The sequence below is a fragment of the Arvicanthis niloticus genome, chromosome 16, assembly GCF_011762505.2.
Source record: "Arvicanthis niloticus isolate mArvNil1 chromosome 16, mArvNil1.pat.X, whole genome shotgun sequence".
Classification (NCBI taxonomy): domain Eukaryota; kingdom Metazoa; phylum Chordata; class Mammalia; order Rodentia; family Muridae; genus Arvicanthis; species Arvicanthis niloticus.
Window position 1 is genome coordinate 30,393,044 of NC_047673.1, and position 21,778 is coordinate 30,414,821.

The following is a 21,778-nucleotide window of genomic DNA, read 5'->3' on the forward strand; positions in this document are numbered from 1 at the left end:
ACCTTTTGATTTGAAGAATCTAAGTGTGTGTGTGTGTGTGTGTGTGTGTGTGTGTGTGTGTGTGTGTAGAGTGTGTGTACTACATTCTTCTTCAAAATTAATATGTTAAAGTATATTCATTCTATGCATTATAAAAATTACTGATGGCCCAGCAAACAATAGCCATGTCAGCTGATTTTTAATATTTAATGTCTGCTGCCCAGGTTTTGTGCAATTCAATAAGAAGCCTGATTTCCATTAAGGAAGCTCTTTGGTGTGAAAGCTTTTCCTCTGAAAGTTGGAAAGTCTTGGGTATGGAATATGACATTTTCAAGGTTTTAAACAAAACAAAAGCCATAGCCGCCAAAGAATAACTTGGTCAAGGTCTTCAATTTGTCATAATGTCTACATATGAAATTTTGTTAAGCACACTTAGTGTGTAAGGGACCTGTGATTGTTTCTATTCATGGGCTTGATTTCCTTCTAGTGGATAGAAATTGACTTGAAAATTGAACGATTTTCTGTGTGATTTTTTTCCTTTACAAAATAGTGTTTATCTATCAAAAAAAAAAATACAAGTGGGTAATGAGCTTGAAGAGTTGTATAATCTAATCTATTTGTTTTATTTCAATTAGCATGCTTTATTTGCAGAAAACTATGGCTTCTACAGAAGCTCTGTGGATCAGTGTTAAAATTCTCAACCCTTGTTTCAAGTCTCTGCTACTAATACCACAATCTTACTTTATTACAAAAACTGACCCAGGAAACAAGAAGTTGTAAACTTACTTGATATGCCTGCACTCCCCTTTTCTCCCTTTTGCCCTTTAGGTCCAGGAAATCCTTAGGAGATAAAAACAACAGCAAAAAAAAAAATCAGTTCAACTCAAAATGATGTTCTCTTACTTTCTATCTTTATTCTTCTTCATTTTAGGGAAGCTGGAGACTGTACCTAAGGCCTGTCTGTATATACTAAACAAACACTATCACTGAGCTATGGTTCCAATCTCCACAAAACTTGCTTTAAACGGCAATAGGACACCACAAAAGAAAAAGAAATTACATCAAATTACAGTTAGCAAAATATAATAATCATGCCATGATGCTAATAAAGACAATCATTTTTGAAATCCCCATGTGAGTTTGGTATTACAGCACCTAATGTTATTTACAATGGTCTGAAAGGTTCCCAAAGAGACAACACTGGAGAGTAGTATGATTTTTGCATATGAATTCTCATTTTTTCTTTCTCTGTCTTTCCCCACTTTCATGATCCCAGCATCTTCCAAATTATTCTAAATCCTTTATTTTTTCCTCACTATAGCTTTATTTTTTGGTATCATTTTTTATTTCTTGGTAACAGAGCACCCTAAAGTGCTATAAAGGACTATAAAGTTCAGGGGCTTGAAGAATTCTGATAACTGTTCCTAAATGCTCATTGACTCTAGTCTACTCAATCTGGCTATGAGAACCCTGACCCATTTACATGGGTATAAATCCCAAGTGTTATATGAAGGTCAGTGACTCAAACTTGTAAGTAAATGAGGAAGTGCTGACAGTTCGGCTTTGTGAATGGTTTGCTACTTTGTTCTATGTTCCACTTTAAATGATGGTATTTAGGAAATAATGTTATGGTACCAACACAAAATTTCCATTGTGACAACTTTATCTCATGAGAGTGGTTCTGTCTGACTATTAACTCTTCTTCCAAGAGGGACCAGATGCCTGTCTTGCAAGTACTACCATTTCAGCATTAATACAGTACTGACTTCAGTGCTGTTTGATTCAAAGTCAAAATCATTACTAATGACTTAGATTTCCCTTTAACTTTCCATCTAAACTACATCAGCAGATGTGGCTTAAGAATTTCAGACTATGGAAAACTATCAAGAATTTTTAAAATATTCATCAGTTATTCGTCTCTACTGCGTGCAGATTTTAGGACAGATCCTGGCCCTTAGACCTTTTAAAGCTGAGATTTATTCTTCCATGAAGTGAAAATAACCCCCTCTATTGCATGGTTGCTTTGAAAATTACTCACAATATTAATCACAGATTTTTCGTAAGAGATGGCAGCTTCTGTAGCTCCTCCTACTAGCCTCTCAGTTTGTCATTTCTGACACGTTAGCTAGAGTCTGATTTTTTTTATTGATTTTATACTTAATAAATGAGAGAAAAAGACTTTTACACCTCAGCTCATTTTCTTTTATGGGACTTTTTTTTTTTTTTTTTTTTTTTTTTGAGAATTTCATGTAATGCATTTTGATCATATTTGCCTTCCTTCCCCAACTCTTCTTAGGTCCACCCACACCTCCCTACCCACACAACTTTGTGTCCATTTTTAAAAATCAAAAAAAAAAAATTCTATTTATATTGCCCAACCACTCTTGGATATGGGGCCTAAGGTGGACCCCTTTGGATATACTAAGGGTCATACTCTTAAAGAAAATTGACCATCCCTGTCACAAAAGGTAGCAATTGTCAACAGTGACTTAGCTACTGATGATGAGGCTATGTACCCATCTATCGTAATATTCAGATTTTGGCTATCTTGACCTTGTACAGAAAACCTCTTTCATGGCACACTTATTTAAAAGTTAATTTTACGGCTTTAATTATTTCATTCATTTTGTAGTTTCATGTTTTGTCTTTATCTCTGGTTGGAATATTTATATGTCCCTCTTAAAGATTTTTGGTTCCTAATTCACCAAACTTTTAAAAAAATGTAATCTATATAAAATAGATTGAGACTTGAAGCACTTAAACTGCATAAATTATACCAATTGAAATGGTTTGTAATTTTATTTTAAACTAATTTAGCATTAGCCAAGTGCTAAATATGGATCAGATGCCTATGAAGGCAACTGCTAATACTCAAGTTTCTATTGCAATTTTTTATACCATTAAATGTGCTTTTGAGTTCTGAGTAAATTATTTCAAGTACCATTAAATTGGTAAAAAAATTAAGTCACACAAAATAACCCAAAGTTTTAATTTTAAGAGTAGTTTTTTAATAAAGACTATAACCAAATTTTCATATTGTTCCCAAAGAAAATATTACATATCTAAAAATGTAAAGGGGAGGGAAGGGTTAAAGCCATATGTGGCTCATCAGTTTTATTCTTCACAGAGAAGAAGCCACAATATAAAACTCAGTTTTAAAAGTTTAGCTTGAAATTTATGCTCAGGGATGGGAAAAGTGACACACAACTGCTGGCTGTGTTTCTATACAATGATGTCTCCACCAGTGCACTACAAAGAAGAGGACCCCAGACCTGAAGATACCCTGTGATCTCCTAACCATCGTGGCCTCTGCTCCAGACTCCTGCCAACCATGACTGTATTTCCTGTCTCCATGGTTTGCCTTTTTCAGAAGTGCATGCAGTTCAAATCTTTGAGTTTATAGCACCCTCAGAGCACCTTCTTTCCATTGGCAACATGCATTTAAAATTTTTCCATGTCATTTTGTCACCTGATTATATATTTCTCTTTGTCATTAACTGTGATTCTGTTTTCTGCCTTCTTGGCAGTTTACTTATCCATTCACATGATGTAAGTTGGTAGAGGTTAGATGAAGAGTTTATGATATTTAGCTGCATTACAGGGTATTTTGGGACTGAGACACTATTCTGTAACACGGATATATATATATATATATATATATATATATATATATATATATATATATATACTTGTGTCCAATGATCCCTCAAGACAAGGTATTATAAGTTGTGCATCTGAGAGGTGTATAAGAACTGTATGCTGTATTGACATGTTCCTATAAACCTAGAAGTATGTAAGGGTAATATCTATCAAAACTACCTTAACAATGTGGGCTGTATTCTTGTGGCATTACTTTCATTTGAAAATGGAAAAAATAAGTTTATTTCTTCCTTATTCTGCTATCTGTCAAACAAAATCCAATATCTATTTATATAATCAGTGGTATTAACCATCTTTATGTAAAATTGAAATGATTTCAGTGTTGATTATTATGTACTAATAGGAGAAACCAATTTATTTTGTTATGAATATTTTTTTAACCTGGGATATACCAAAATTTGGTCAGTTATGTCTAAAAGTTTATTTATACTGCTACTTTTTCCTGGTATTCTTTCCATTCTGCTTACTGTATGGTAGATAGCATTCTCCATAGCAAGCTGTGACTATGTAAAATGTATAGATCCAGTGAGTGTCTGTTGAATGTGATCTGTGTACAGAACTATTTTCCTTCCACTCATCAGAATTTTTTTCTGGTGGGCAAAAATTAGTTCAAATTATTTTAGACTCTCAAGTTAACTATGAGAGTGCTACTATTCATACTATGAAGAAATATTTTTATTATGTAAGTATTTAGAAACAATATTAATGATCCACTATTCATTTGCAAACTCTATGACAACAGATACCTACCTGACCTCCCTGCCTTTCCAGGTGCTCCTGGGTATCCTCGACCTCCAGGGAAGCCAGGTGGTCCCTGATCACCTTTAAGACCTGGAGGACCTGAGTGGTTAATAAAGAAAACAGAAATGTTTAACAATTATTTTTGAACATATTTGAGCACTCAATAAATGGAATGAATCCCTGAGGGGAGTATGACATTTTTCCTATCATTCATGTATCCAGTTGGAAGATAATATAAAAAAATGACATGAACATATTGCATTAAGCATGATATAGTCAATGAAACACTCATTCTCAGTAAACTAAAGATAAAAAATTTAATTGTATCCAGAAAGCTACTATAATCAACCAGAACATTTTGAGTGGAAGATATTTCTGTAGCCAGTATGATAAATTTTTGAAGCTTGAACTTTTGTTATTCATATTAGTAAAAATACAACATGATAAGAAGTATCCATGAGTGTTTATTTAAGCACTATGCCCTTGAATTATTTATGGGTATGAAATGCTCATAGATATCTGTAGATTTTTAAAATGAATCCTGCAAATTAACATTATTTTACCGCATATCTCTAAGGTGACTATGAAAACTTCACATGTAGCAAAAGCTATTTCTATTGAAGAAAATATTTATTGTAGAGTTAACTTAACATAAGCTAACATAAAATAATATGTGTTTTACCTTGTTTCCAGCATTAATCAGTCTAGTGAGAATTAGTTAACACAATTTTCATTTGGAATATCCATGGAAGCACATTATCAGAAATTGAATATACTTCTTACTCCAATGTCAAACTATACAAATATTGCCTTTATTTACAAGATCCAGGAAGCAGAATTTATATGTAGCTAATCCTCTGAAAAATATTTTCTGTGCATTTATAAGTATAACTAAAATCAGATATATTGTCTTCCAAAAATGTTAAGTTTAAGAAATATATGACAAATATTTAAAAATATTATTCAACTCCTAAAACTTTGATTCCAACAGAAGTTAAGAATTTAATGTAAGTGAATAGTGTTATATAGTAAAAATGAATTATTATTTATGTAATAAATACCACTTTGCATATATACTGTATTATGTATATCAAATATGGCATAGTTTGTAGTATATATTCACTGGATTTTTTAAACATGTAACCTAAAAATGGCTTAATTTATTTTACCTGGGTAAACTGTTAGTTAAGCCTTCTTTCACTATGCAATGAGATATCAGAACTTGTTTTAAGAAATATTGTTTGCATCTAAAGTATACCCTTAAAAGGCTATTATAGTAAAAGTTTGATAATGTTATTGAGAGGTAAAGGAATCACAAGAGGCACCGACCTTATCAATGTATTAATCAACTGGTACTATCACAAATGAAGACCAGTAGAGGAATAACTTACACTCGGAAATCTCCATGAAAGCAGACTCTATAACTGCTTCATTATGCTCCACACATTATTACATGCTATGAATGTCCATTTATAGATAGATAGATAGATAGATAGATAGATAGATAGATAGATAGATAGATAAAGAGTATAAAGCAATAGAGCATTCTCTCAAAGGGACTGATACTATAAAATGAATTATTATTATATTGTCTTAAGAAAAAGCACATTTTACTCTCTTGTGCACTCTGAATGGTGTATAATGATTATAACACATGAACTATTTAGGACCCCTAGGGTAAGCACAGAAGTTTCTAAGATGTTTCTATCCTGGCATGGGAGTAGGTGTTCATTAAGATGAGTTTAATGAGTTAAATAGCAGTATATATGGGGTTTATGAAACAATAATTATTACGATTGATCACCATGTATCCTTAGGTTCCTGGTTTGCGTATCACATTTGAAGCAATCATAGAGAACAAGGAACAGAATATAGATATTAAATGATGCTAAAACCTATCATTTTTGAAGCTTGCATAGTTTTAGTATTCATACATCAAATGAAATTGCAACCCTCTACCTGAACAGGTTATGTACCAGGAACTATAATTAACTGTCATGTGACTGAAGTGCATAGTGTCTATTTGTGTAAATGAGCAAGTTGCTCAAAAGCCACTAAATCCTTATTGTTATCATGTATCATGACTGCCAACTTGATTGGGTCTGGAATTTGATTAGATTGAGGAGCCCTTGTGTGTGTTGGGGGCAGAGTGTCCAGTGATGGCAGCTCTAAGAGGAACTAAGAGAGGGAAAACCTTCTCCTAGAATAGGTGGCACTTTTCAGCAACAACGCAGTCACAAAATAGCAATGAGGAATGAACAGCGCTGGATGCTTTGTAACTTTGCTTCCTGCTGGTGAGTGTTTACCCTGATGTTACAGCTACTGCTCTGGTTGCTATTGGTGATGCTGTGGCCAACATTCTTTCCAGACAGCAGACTCTAGATTCTTGAGTCTCCCACATGAACTGAAGGACAGTCACTCTTCAAGAATACCCCCAAGCTTTTAGCCCTAGAATTAGAATAATGTTTTCAAGATGATGCTTTGAACAGCAAGTCCTGGGCTTCACTGGTTTCTATGCTTGCACTATATGGCTTTACCAATTGTGCTTCATGATTGAGGGATAGTTTCTTACAGTTCCTAATGATAGCAGCTTTGACAAATACAATACTGTTGGTTGCGTCTCCTACTTAAGATATAAATGTATTTTTCTTTAGAACTACAGAGCCCTCAACAAGTAGGAGGACCTTGCTGGATAAAATACACCTATCTGCCATTATTTTTAAAATCACACATTCACTGGTTTATAGAAAGATGAACACACACACACACACGCGAGAGAGAGAGAGAGAGAGAGACACTATATATGTATATATTTATTCATCATATGTTTATGTATATTTGATGGATGGTAGACAGAAATTATATAGTAGTTTTTTATCTTTTAAATATAAGATACACAATGATGTACTTAGCAAATGCATGTCATTTATACTTTCCATCCTTGGATATTTTTCTTCATGGTTAGTCAAAATATCAAAATAACTTTTTTTTCATCTAAAGAGGAAAACTAAGATGGAGTCTAAGGTATTTATATAATTTTTGTTCAGTCAGTCTTTCTAATTATGCTTAGACCATTCAGGCTATATTCCTTTTAAACAGTGTGCAGGGAATTTGTTTGCAAAGTGTGGCATTAGAATAGCATAACAGTCACATTGTTATTATTGTTGGTCTCATTTTTTCCAGTAAAGGTAGTTTATGTTCCCTCTTCTTTTCTCCATCTTCCATTATCTTCTTTCAAAACATTGGTTTCAAGATAACAGCATACTCAGAGGAAAATAATTTGGAACAATTTTTCTCTAAGTAAAATATAATACAGAGAGTGGCTGAAAGCCCAGGCAAAAACTGTTCATCTTCTCAGATTTATTTACTTTATGATTCTGTGAGTTTAAGGAAGTATATTGCAAGGAATATGTAAGAACAATATTGAAAATCATATCTTGCAAACTTATCTATGATTTTCTTCTTTTTCACATACAGCCTTATGTCTACTATATACTGTATTTAGTCTCTCCAAAACTCCTCAGGCTTATAAACAACCTCATGTTGTAACACTAAATAAAACATTAAATATTCTAGAAAAATCATAATTACAGATTAGACTAGAAAAATTACTTCAGTAGCTAAAAGCACTGACTTTCTTCCAGAGAACCCATGCATGATTCTTGAGTCTCATATTACAATTTATAATTGTCTGTAACTCAAGTTCTTTGGGATTCAATAATCTCTCTAGGTCTCTGAGGATACTAGGCATGCACATGATACATATGTGTAGCCAAAAGCTCCAAACACAAAATAATAAAATATTTTTAAATGAATTAATGATTACTGTTCATTTTGCTATGTGATTAGGATGCTATAACACATTATATTTCCCAAAATGTGAGAGGATTTAAACACACACACCTACAATTAAATAGATGAAAAAGCCATTTTCCTCTAAATACAAATATCAATACACATCATTCAACTTCATGATATTTGATTAAGAGATTACTATAGCCTTACCTACTGGGCCTGGAATGCCAGGTAAACCACTTTCTCCAGTAAGCCCTCTGTCTCCCTTTTCACCTCGGGGTCCAGGAGGTCCTTTAAAAAAATGACAAGTACTGATTATAATTATAAATCATAGGTAAGTTTGTTATTTATCAAGACAGTTATATGGAATTTCAGATATTTAAATAAGGCTTCATCTGGCCATTCTAATATTTAATTTCTAATTTCTAATATAATTACTAATGAGGGAAATATTAAAATCATGGAAAACAGCTTAACGTAACAGAGAGATAGAATGGGTCAGTCCAATTCACTTTAATGACAATTACAGTGGAAGGAGAGAGAATTGTGAAGAATTCACAGCAAATGTCTAATCCAAAAATTCAAAAACTTCCACCTGAAGTTCAGATTAATGGAGTTTACAGATATTACAGAGAGAAGAATGAAGATAAGGAAAACCAAAATCTACAGGAATAATTTCTCCAAAATATGCTAAGACCTCTTATTGTCAATTCTACATATATAGCTTTAAGCAATTTCTCAATATATATATTTAAAATACAAGAAAACCAGAGAGCTAGGTGGAACTCAGCAGTAGAGTTGGCAACCAGCATGTACAAGGCCAGCACTGAAGTGGGAAAATGACATCTGTGTCTACATGCCTGTTATTTTCTTGTCTTCATTCCCTAAAAGCCACTATGCATCCACTATTGAACAGCATTTCCATTTTGTTAGTTATAGTAACTAATTCATCAGTTATTCAAAGTATACACAATGGAGACTAAATACTGGGCCATTTAATAAGACAGATGGGCATACACAGATGTTTAGTATTCAGAAGCCAAATTTCCCATCAATTATTATCCTCATAAAATAACCAAAATAACTGTGGACATTTTTAAAAAATGTGTATGGAGTAAGACTGGTGGAAAAATCAAGAACAAACAAAATTGCTCAAGATTATGCAATTGACTTGGTCTAAGTGAACTTCCAACAGCTTTATTTTATACAGAAGGAACATGGTCCAGATATGAGCGACACAGTTTTTAAAGGAGTAGAGTTGACTATCTCATGGGCAAGTCCAAATAAATTCCTTTAGTAAAAAGTTAGATGAGTAATACAAACTAAATTCTTGCTTTTAAAAACTTCCTAACATGGAGATGAACTGTACCCTCAAACAAAGGAGGCCAGGGAGTGTGTCATGAGACTAACCACTTTCAGTTCCCTATACCACTCAGTTATCTTTGAAGATGCTGACCATCATCAAAATACATTACAACACATTTCAACAGCAATGAAGACAAGAGTAGTATGCCATAAAGTCTCCTAACCATTTTCTTTTTGGTAATTTTGAACAGTTATATTCAATAAAAAAAAAAAAAAAAAAACAATCCAGACAAAAAGACAGCAAGAAAGTGAGAGACACTAATCAAGCAGAAAAAAAGAAAAAAAAATCACACACACAACAACACAAAATTAAGTAGTAGAAATAGATGCAGGGAAAGGAAATGTCAGATTACAGTAAGCATTTTTACAAGACATAAACTTTACAACTGCACGCCAGAAAGTTAAAACTGTAAAACAAAAATATTCACCAAGTGAAAATAGCTATATTCTAATATATAGATATAAATGACTTATGCTTGTTAAAATATCAGTAAGGTTCATTGGAACTGAAGAAGAAAATAATGTATCTATTATTATTAAGCGCTTAAGATGGGATTCAAATTAAAAGTATAGTCGAATAAGAAGAGATTTTCATGTTTATATAGAAATCTCTGTTTTAATTTGTTTTATTTTATTTTATTTTATTTTATTTTATTTTATTTTATTTTATTTTATTTTGCTAAGGCAGGCTCTCACTAGGAAGCCTTGAATAGCTTCAAACTTGTGGTGGCATCCTAGTGCTGAGTCACCATGTCTGGCTTTGCTTTACTCTAAGAAATTCTAGGGCGTGGCTGGCCTTATCATGCCTGACCTCATACTAAACTTTCTTCTGTGAACTTGTAGGAACAGCATCCTCAGAATCCATTTACTTCAAATGACAGAACGCCAAATGTCTCATTTCCAGGACAAGATATTTTACCTTGAATTAAGGTAATGTTTTTCAGTGTCTGTGAGTGTTCCCAGTCCTTCAGCCTGAGGTCGTTGGTGATGTTGTTCAATACTTTCACTTCCTGTTTTACTTCCTGTTCCACATGCGCTTGTTCTTCTTTCACAGACTGGACTTCTGCTGCTACTTTGTGCACATGGTCCTCCAACTTATTGATGTCCTATAAAACAAAGTCAACACCACAACTTTTGTTACACACAGGACACATGTATATGTGTAGGGTTTTAAAATGTGATTTTTAAAAGCACATAGCATTGGGGGAGCGTTATAGAACAAGAATAAGAAAGTGAGTGTAAATATTAACTTTTATTCACCTGATATAATTGTCATCCCCAAGGTTTTCTGCCTCTGTCTGCTAACCTAGGCCTTGTCCTGGATGCTTCTACCCTCCATGCAATCTAATGTAGGCCTAGAATGGTTTCAGCCTCTAAAACTTGCGGCTAAATAAGCTTGCCCCTTCCTAGTTCCTTCTGATTTCTGGCTGGTTGATTCAACTCAACTGTTCTGCCTCAAATGCCTTTCCAAGCTGACTGATTCAGTCTGGCTTCTCTTTCTTGGCATCTCCTAAATTTCTCTGCTTGGTCTTATACTAACTATGGAAATATGCTCTAATCTTCATGTTCCTTCTCATCCTCTGGCTCATTCTGTCTTCACATATGTCTAGCTTGTTCCCTCTGCAACCTGTCTCTGTACAACTGTCCTAGTAAAACTGCCTCTTTCTTTTTATCCCTTCTCCCCAATCTCTGCACTGTCCTCTTAAGTAGCTTCTTTTTCCTTTCTTCTCAGAGCTGGGCATATCCTACTCTGCCAAATCTTTCTCTGATTCATCACTTGCCTGCCACTCAATTAGACATCACGTTCAACCATGGCTACTTCCTTCTACAAATAACTTTACCTTCATTGTTTGGGATTGAAGGTGTGTGCTAAGGGCTAAACCACAACACAATTGAAACCATTTTTTGTTTGTTTTTTTGTTTTTGTTTTATTTTGTTTTGTTTCTGTAAATAACACAATAATCTCGGGGTTCATAGTATGATCAAACATCATATAACAAATGGGTACTCAAAATTCTAGTTCTTCAGCTGCAAAATGTTCATTAGAATTCCTAGTCAAACAAAATCAGTTAGGCTGTACATCTAAAAATGCTTCTACATCCAAATATGCAAGTGTCAAATACCAAAACCTAAAAATAACATCTTGTCATAGGGGTTTTAATTTATCTAAAATGACATTTCTTTACTGTTTATTTGTGGTAAAATATTCTTAGTTTGTGAAATTGTTTATAGTAACAATTGAAGTTTAATGTCGTTCTTAGTGATAATGATGGTAAGAGAGTTTGAGATTCAGTAAAATGTTTAACTTGCATTTTTGTTATATTTTATTCTCAAACATTATTGCCACTTTTTGATGCTTTCTTATTTTATCTTTATTCATAATAAAGATAATATATATAGATAAACACACATATATACATACATACATACACATACATACATACATACATACATACATAGAATGTATACAGCTTTTTTTCTCTTTTTTAATATGCCTTTGATGGAGAGTATCATATACCTCCTGGTCTTAAATCTGTTATTTAGCTAAGGATGATCTTCATCTTCTGATTCTCTTCCCCTACTTTCTCAGTGCTGAGATTTCTGATATGTACTACCATTCATTATTCATATAGAAAATATGTGAGCAAGAAAGAAGACCGTCTCTCTTTCAAATTCAAACTTGACGTATCCTTGACATATCTTAGTAGGATAATGTTCCCTAAGATGCTCCTGTTTCTTAGAAAGCATTTACTGATTTTTGTCTTGCATTAAATTTGCTTATTGTCTTAGTGGCATAAAGATTGCAAGGAGACCAGCAGAAGTAGAGTGCTTGCCTATCATGTGGAGAGGCCTTGATTATGATCCTCCCATCACTATGATGGGAAAACTTAAAGGCAAATAAAATAATTTCATCAATGTAAATTACAACCTCATTTTACTTTCTGAGAAACCTTGTGCATATTCACTCACATACCAGCATTGACTTCATTTGTAAATTTTTTGACCAGTTGTCTTTAAAAACATATGCAATGCAACTTTGGAACTTCTGTCATGTACATGTACCTTCTTTTGTAATTACCCCAATTTAAAAGTGTAGTCTATACAAACAAACCAAAAACCCTTCCTTAAGTCTTCAGACATAGTCTTAATGTCTACTGGCTAAAATGAATTATCTGTGTATCATTCTATCATTTCTGCTGGAACTAGCACATTATCAAATATAATGAGGATTATTCCTGCATTTTATTCTTCACTCCTCAATTTTCCCTCATAGACCCCTGGCTCTGCTGCCACACAAAATAAGAGTCTGCTTTCTCTTTCATTCCAATTTAATCAAAGACTACATTTGCAGCTGATATTTGATCTTTGTATTTCTATTCAATTCCATTCTTTTATTTATATCCTTCACCCCCATAGGTGCTTCTTTAAGCAACATTTTTAAAGCACCTGAATCCTTCACCTAAATACATGTTAACCCATTCCTGTGCTATATTCTTAGATACAATGTGGGAACCATGGAAATTCAAACTTTTTGTATGTCACAAGAAAGTGAAGCAGGATATCTGAACTCCCTAAGATGTGGCTGCCCATGATGATGTCATTATCTTGTGGTAACATTAATGAAGTAACATGTAAAAATTCAAACCCTTCGAACAACTAAACATATAAGTGATAAATATACAAAATTTCTTTTTTGGTTAGTCTATGCTTCATCAAAAACTTAGTAGATTTTCATTAGGTATAATAAAATTAGGAGTTTATTTTGTTCAATAATTGGCACACATTTAAGATGTTTTTAAAAATTGTGTGTATGATGTGTGCATGTGCAAGTGTGTGTGCACATGTGTGTGTGTGTGTGTGCATGTGTTTATATATTCATCTGTGATGGTGTATATCTGCCATGGGGAAGATTATCACCTTCTACTGAGGTTGATATTTGATCTCGTGGAGATAGACAATTTGTGAATTTCTGGAGACCTTCATGTCTCCATTTTCTAACACACCCATAGATGTCCTGGTATAACAGATGTAAGTCATTTTATCTGACCTTATGTGGAATCTGGAAAGCCATACAACCTCCAGTCCTTCCTTATACTTGTCCATCATTGTTGATTCCCTGATCCATCTCTCTAGCCTTGACTTCAGCTTTTAAAAGACCATGGCTCATATAGAAAACCTAGTTAACAAATTGTTGCTAGGAAAATCATAGTTATTGGAGAAAATTCTTGAATCACTAATCTCTAAACCAACATAATCATTAACAATAATTTATAAAGTTCTTATATGATCTGTAAGGTCCTTATACCCACTGATGTAAGTAGTCCTCACCTGTCATCAGGAAATTCTCTTTGCAACAGATAAAGAGCACTATAAAAAACCTACAACAAATCAAAATGCAAAGTTGTGGAGTAAATTTCCAAAGGATATAGACTCCTGTGCTTAATGATTAAGGAACATTGAGGAAGCAAGGGAAGAAAGATCATAAGAGAAATTATCAAGGAGTTTTCTGTAAGAATGTCTCTGAGAAATACCAAAAACTATGTCCATAGAGTTTTACCAACATGACTGCTCAAATGTGGGCTGAACATGGATAACGTAGTAAACGGGCCAAACTAGACAGAAGAAAAGCACACAAGGGTTTAAGCCTATACAAAGAACTATAGGTAACTGAGGAAACCAATGGAAGAGCATAGCAATTGGTTGTCCAGTGCTAAACCATCAGTCTGAAAACATACATAGAGGTAGTATTATAAAGTTAAAAAAACCAGGTAATTTTAAGGAACACAAATGTATATACATATCCAAGTAGTTTAGTTCTAGAATACAGCAATGCCATTGCATTCCGAAGGCTTACCTCCTGTTGCTTTGCTGTAGATTCACGGACTTTGAGATTCAGTGTTTCTGTATGGAGCTGGACATCAAGCAGTGTGGTATTCAGACTCTGCAAGGACTTAGAGATTGCATCCAGTGAATTTCCATGTTCCTGGACTGATGAAATCAAGGAATTTAACTGCAGAAGGATATCATTAAGTCTTTGATCAGTTGCCATGCTGAAATTCTGGAGGCGTTCTGTGTCTATAAGGTCAGCTTTTGAGTCTGAAATGCTTTGGATTCTCTCCTCCATGTCCTTCATGTGTTCCATGGCAGTTGTAAATCTCATTTCTGCTTTACTGGTGTTTTCTTTTCCAATCAGACTTTGAGATGTATCACTTGTGTTAACTGAACCAACTAAGCAGTTCTTCATTTCCCAATTCACAAGCTGAGCTGAATAAATAAAATAAATAAAATTTTAGCCTATATCATTTTGTCCTCATCATCCCTGTCTTTGCATTCCATCCCACTGAGGGATATTGAATACAAGCTTAAATCAAGCATCTACGTTTCATTGACTAGACTCAATCACATAGTCACCACTATGATTTTTATGTTAGAATTTAATCCAGTATCGATCAGTCTTTCTGATTGCTGAGTAGTAGTCTTCTTGGCGGCCATTCTCTGCTAATTAGAGAAAATGTTACAGACTGAAATGTACAATATCCTACTCCATGGACTACTTACTGATAATAGAAAATGAGTTCATTTTAAGCAACTCTTCTGAAATTACCCTGTTGGACATATTTATATCAGAATAACAATTATAAAATCAATACACAAAATAATTAGAAGACTAATGTAATCCACAGGATTGGTAAACTATTGGTTCATCACTGAAGATACAAGAAAATGGTCACCTTAGGTTAATTTTTTCTACGATGAAATTGGGAAGATACATTTGTTCTCTTTAAAAATGCATTATAAATATTTTCTCCTGTTGGAAAATATTTAATCATAGCAGAAAATATGAAAAAATAATTTACCATATGTATTATCATTCTGAACTAAAGTCTAACATTTGATTGTACATTTATCAAATCATATTTGTTTCCATTAATAATATTATTATATTAATTGGTTTGTGAGACAGGGCTTTAGTGTATAGTTCAGCTTGGCCTTGACAATGTTATACAGTCCACTCTAACCTCAAACTCAATGATCCTTCTGATGTAGCCTTCCTCATCTCAGAATCACACAATCTGGAAACTGTCTTTTAATTTAGTGTCATATTATAAGCACTTTTTATTTTTAATTTAAAAATCTTATTCAAAAACATTTGTTAAGTACATTCTATCCCATGATGGATCTGCCAGATTTGCTTAGAAATTCCGCAAATTAAGTTTGCTTGTACTTTCAATACACATTCAATGTTTGGAAAAGCAGCCTTGTGATGAATCACATCATCAAGGATAACCGTTCTATTCAATGAAATTTGGGGACTATAATGAGTTGCTGAAACATGTTTGCAAATGGTTATATGTTCTCTAAATGAGCTAATTATCCTGTCAGAATGATATAGAATGAAATAAAAAATGAAGGAAAACAAAAACATCAAGTTTAAAGATAAAATTACATATGTTGTAATTATATACAATGAAGTAAATACTAAAATATTTTACCACTACTCTATAATAGTATAATATATTTAATGAAACTTAACAGATTATAACTATGTATATATTTTTGTCTATATGTTCCTTTTATATTATTGTTAGTTTAAGGCATAATGTTTTCCACATATGACAATATAGAGCAGGAAAAGTACATCTCCACATAGCTAAAATGTTTAAATATATAGCTATATATGAATTTCTTGAATTTCCTAGTTTCAACCAGTGTTTCAGAGGTTTTAAGAATTAAATAAGACAACAGAAATGTCTACTTAGTATTATCATTAAATCTGTGTTTCCGCTGGAACAAACTGATTCTGGAAGCCTTCTCTATGCCTCACTGGTCACTTTGATTGTTCTTGTTAGATTGCTTAAACCATGTAAAAATGCTATTGGGTTCAACATAAGTTGAGACTGAGTTGAATAAATATTTAGACCTTATTACAGGCAGCTAGCATCAATAAAATTCTACTGATTACATACATAAAAGAATACCTTACAGGATCCTTGTAGCTACCACCCTCAGGGAAAGAAATATCTGCTAATTAATTACTATTTATGTTAACAATAAATGTTATGTGCATTTCAATTAAAATTCATTATATCTCTGTGCTTATTCTTCTGTGATATAGTTTACTTAATTTAGTAATTTTGTATCAATGACAAAATTTTGATGTGATCTATAACAGGACCACAATTATTGTATGTCAGTCATTCTTCATATCTTAACCCATCAATATGTTGGACATATAAGTATATTTACTTGCCAAAGATCACCATGTTTACGAAATTCAAAATGGGGAGCAAGGTTTTATGCAGTTGTCAATTTAATGTTTTATTTATTGAGCATCTATAGTGTGAAACATCACTTGAATAGCTGAAAAAAAAAAATCCCTCATCCAGGAAACTTCCTTTTGGAACAGACAAAGACTACTACACAAAATTACAATAAATCAAATTTAATAATTATTGATGCTAGGTCACAGGTACTACATCTACAAAACACTCTCACAATTAAGGCTTAGGGAACACCACAGAAGAGGAGGCATATATAACTGTAAAGGCCAGAAGATCAGGGACTTTTGTAAAATTGTGTCTCCTACTATCATCTAAAAATACATCTGTAAAGTCTCACACACATGACTGTCTGAACATGAGCTGAACAAGGAGGATACTAAGTAAATAATCAATTTAAATAAATAAATACAATTTAAAAGTAAAGATCGCTTCCTGATAATAGAGCTAGATAAAGATGTCACAAGGACAACACTAGCAAACATATCAAAGCACAGGAAAAGCCCCATGAGGCCTCAACCCCATTCAAAGAACCAGTCAATTGGGTAATGCTGGGATTAGGAGAGGTGTCCCTTTCCAGGAAAGAACATAACAACTGGCTATCTATTGTCAAATGGTCGGCTCTGACAACATGCATACAAGTAACTTTACGTGGACTCACCAGGCTATATTTGGGAATATATATTTATATACAAATACACATATGTATTCAGAGCAATTGATGGAAAGAGAGGATGAGCCAGGATGGGAAGGTTTGAAAACAAGAAAAGGAAAAAAGAAATGTAACTAAATTATAATTTCAAAAATAAACAAAATTGACTGGGGAGGAAATTATTTCCTTTAACAATAAGAAACTTAAATAAATAGTACTTTAAATACTGTTTCAAAATTATCCCATGACAAACATGGCTTCATTTAGCCATCAGATAAGATACTAAATATTTGAGTAGAATGGCCTGGGTTAACATTTATAGCTCGTCCTTTTTAAGCAGTGGTATTGAATATGTTAATAATGTTCATGGTTCTATTTTGCCATCTGTGTAAATATAATATTTGTACTTTTATTAACAGCAAATAAATATATAAAAATATGTAGACTATTTTCTAAGGTTAATAAAATTAATAATAAATTTATATAAAATAATTTAATTAAATATATAAATATATTAGTATATTGTATAATATAAAAACATTTCTTCCTTAAGTGAGTTATGTTTGTAAACACAGTAATTTGTACTTTATTTTATTAGACCTAGGCCTTATTTGCTTCAGCATAGAATTTTACTTTGAAAACAACCTTTATTTCATAAAGTAAAATAAGTATTTTTTCAGCATACATAAAAGAGACCTGATTTTTGCAAAAGGTTATGTGAACTAGGATTTTCATTTGAGAAGGTAGACATGAGTTTCATTTTCAAAACATAATATTTCTTGTCTCCTTAATCACAAATGAAACTAATTTTACTTCCTTTACAAATGGGTAACTCAAGTGTTGGAGTACTTAGCTTTATAGGGCTTGCCGAGCATGCATATGTGAACCTTAGAATCCAAACTTTAGTAATAACCAATTAACTGTGGTAAATTTAATAATGAGGATCAAAACACTCATGTATTTAAATTTTTGTTTCTACGATTAGTATACCTGTTGAAAAGAATTAGGAAGTTGGACCTTGTAGAAGAGGGATATCAATAAAGGTGGGACTTGAAGTTTCAAAAAACTAGGGCCATTCCAGATAGCTCTCCCTTCCTCATGATTGTGTCTCAAGATGTGAGTTCTCAGACCATACCTGCCTTCTGCCTCCCTTTCTCTTTACCATGATGGTCATAGACTTTAACCCACCAATGGACATATCAAAGAGAACAGGGAAAAGTCTACAAGACCTTAACCTTACATAAAGAACTACAGGCAACTAAAAAAGCTGGGAGTAGGAGAGGTGATCTTTCCCAAGGAAGAACACACAAACTGATTTTCTAGTGTCAACAGCCAATGCTGAAAAGATACATGCAAAAAAAAAAAAAAGATACATGCAAATAACATTATACAGATTTAGCTGGTGCTGTTGTTATTACATGCATATATATTACATATATATTACATGCACATATATGTTATATATGTATATATGTACATATATAGATATGTGTACATATAGCATGTATGTATATATATATACATATGCATATATATACATGTAATAACAATAGTGAAAAAGAGGCTATTAATTTGAAGGAGAGTAGACAGGAGTATGTAAGAGGGTTTAGAGGAAGGAAACAGAAGGGAAATTGTTGTAACATGTACAATTATACTATAATCTCAAAAGTAAATTAAAAAAGAATATCAGAGTTTATGTTTTTAAAAGTTCACAGTTTTTTTATCCTTTCCTGGAGAGATGACATTCTGTAATATCTCTATTTTTATACTGAAGAAAGCAAACTTTTATGTCCTATGCAAATACCTGGGGAACTGGTGATATTTGATTCTACACATCATGTTTATTCTTTCATGTTAGTAATATATTTTCCCATCTAACATTTATAATACTTTGAGAAAAGATTTTTGTATTTCAGTAATAATTTATACACTTCAGTTCTATAGCATATCTTCTCATCCTGGTCCAGTCTTATAATACTATTTTCTGTCAGGAATATTTCACATTCTTTGAGAAAAATATTATATAATATATGCCGCAAGAATAATATAACAACTTTTCATGTACTAGCTACTTTAAATTTGAAAGCTTTATGTTCATTTTACTTCAACTACTAATTCATATGTTGCACCATAACTTTTAGCAGATTACATCTGTAATCTTTTGATATCATGTTTGTGTATGCGATACATTTTAGCTCTCTTTGAAAGACATTGTGATCTGGTACTAAGAGTTATAAATGCATTAACAATGATCTCTTCTGAGTACATGACAGTCACAGTGAGTTCTGCTTAAGATTCTGATGAATTTGGAACGAATATTATTTTATAAGATTGTAACTTCCTCTTTCCTATTTGTCTTAATAGATCCCTACTATAATTTTAAAAAACAGAAAACTACAAAACAATTACTGGCAATCCCAGAGCAAATATTTGACTTGGTAATATTTCCTAAAAGCCCAAGAACTTTGAACTTGATTATATGTCTAGGTATTATTTATGATTCTATCTTGCTTGATAATGGCCTATCCAAGTCCACAGTCCTTGAGGTAGGTTTTGTGGACTGTGGTTTGCATAAAAGAGATGAAATGTACCCAAATTCTAACTAGTGTATATTTGTTGACACCAAGCAAGGTCACATCATTCAAGTATATATTTCACATTACAGATAAGTATGTATATGTATACATGGACAACATGTACATTGCCTTGCTTGTGGAGAAATGAGAAATCTATGTTGTTAGAACCTTCTCTTCCCTTTATTCAATAGCTGTCATTTGTTCGCTGTTTGCTTTGGTTGCCCTGCTTGGATTTTTGTTTTCACTATTTTTAATGATTAAAACAATAGCTTTTTAAAAAGAAATATTCTCTTGGTTGACATGAAAATTCTATTTTCATGGATTTTTTTTTTCCCGGACAATCATGTTTTATTATAATAACCAAATTGCACTGAGAGACAGTACACAAGAGAGGCTAAGATAAAAAAGTCATAGACGGAAACACATGCTCCATTACCGAGGAGTTTCAGTCTTCTGGTGTGGATAATGAAGATAATTACAGTGTCTGCTGAAAGGGTAATTGTAAAGATGTATTAGAGGATATGCTGAAAGTTTATAGCCTGCTGCTCCGGCATAGTAAATGATGCAGAATGATAAAACAATAGCTGCTTTTACAATTGTTGTTAATTTCCTTAGCTTTTCTTCCTGAGTAGAATTTTTAATGTGTTTTGACATACTCTCTCAAGTTTTCCTTAACAAAGGAACCTTGGTTTTACATTTAGGACCATTTTCTTAGGCAGATTAGTATGCATATTCATATGAACTTTTCCTAAGCGTTTCTCTTGATGAGCATATACCAAATGTATTGGGGGGTGGGGAGGAGTATAGAAAAAAGAGAATGCAAAACCAGGGAATTTGAATATCAATTAAAATCCAACATGTCTGTTTTGGGCAAGTAGTTCAGGTGATAAAATGGTTTGCTAGCCTTCAGGTTGCCCTGAGTTTAATTCTAGCACCATGTAAACTAAATCTGTTGATACCTTAAACTCAGCACTCAGAGGTAAGGGCAGGAAGACTAGATATTCAAAGTCATTCTTAGCTACAAGCAAATTAGAAGCTAGCCTGGGAAAAGGGATAGAGTGTATCCACAACAACAACAACAACAACAACAACAACAACAAAAACGCCAAAAAAACAAACAAAAAAAGCAAAACAAACAAACAAAAAAACATTCATTTGATTGTTATCTCCAGTTCAAGTAGACCTCTTAGAGAAATATTTTCCTGGACAATATAACATAGAACCCAAGTAGCATAAAATCCTAATAGGTGTTGTTGTGTTATTGTTGATATATATTTTAGATTACAGCATGTGAAGCATATTAACTAGATATAGTTATGATACAATATTCGTGTCTGCTTTCCACACTTGATATGTAAAGCTTTCTGTAAAACAGGCATGTTTTATTTGAGGAGAGACATTGTGAGTGTAAATTACGATGCTTGTTTTTATACTGACAAGTACTTCAGAAACAGAGTATTATTTTCTCCACATGCATTATAAGGTGCTGGAGACATGCTAAAGAATCATTATGTTAACTTCATTCTCTTTTAAGGGAAATTTTTATTATATACTAACTGGAACTTCAGGAGCGCTGCTGTCCATTGCTGTCCATCACCAGAAGTATACAAAACTGTGGAGTATAATATAATTTTGAAATAGTCTGAAATGCACCAATACTTTCTTTAAAACAAAATAAAAAGAGACTAGAGAAATTCAATATAAAAATTCAATTACATTTACATGTTGCA

At 32.8% G+C, this 21,778-nt stretch overlaps 1 protein-coding gene across 2 annotated transcripts in view; it reads right to left on the reverse strand.

Annotated features, from left to right (window-relative positions):
• The window catches only part of Msr1 (macrophage scavenger receptor 1), a 59,700-nt gene that overhangs the window by 25,811 nt on the left and 12,111 nt on the right, over positions 1-21,778 (reverse strand). For both annotated transcript variants that reach the window (XM_034520314.2, XM_034520313.2), the window contains exons 4-8: positions 14,396-14,805; positions 10,460-10,646; positions 8,386-8,466; positions 4,390-4,479; positions 766-819 (exon numbers count right to left, since the gene is read on the reverse strand). In XM_034520314.2, the coding sequence (XP_034376205.2) occupies positions 766-819; positions 4,390-4,479; positions 8,386-8,466; positions 10,460-10,646; positions 14,396-14,805 (822 nt within the window). The remainder of the gene's footprint in view (positions 1-765; positions 820-4,389; positions 4,480-8,385; positions 8,467-10,459; positions 10,647-14,395; positions 14,806-21,778) is intronic.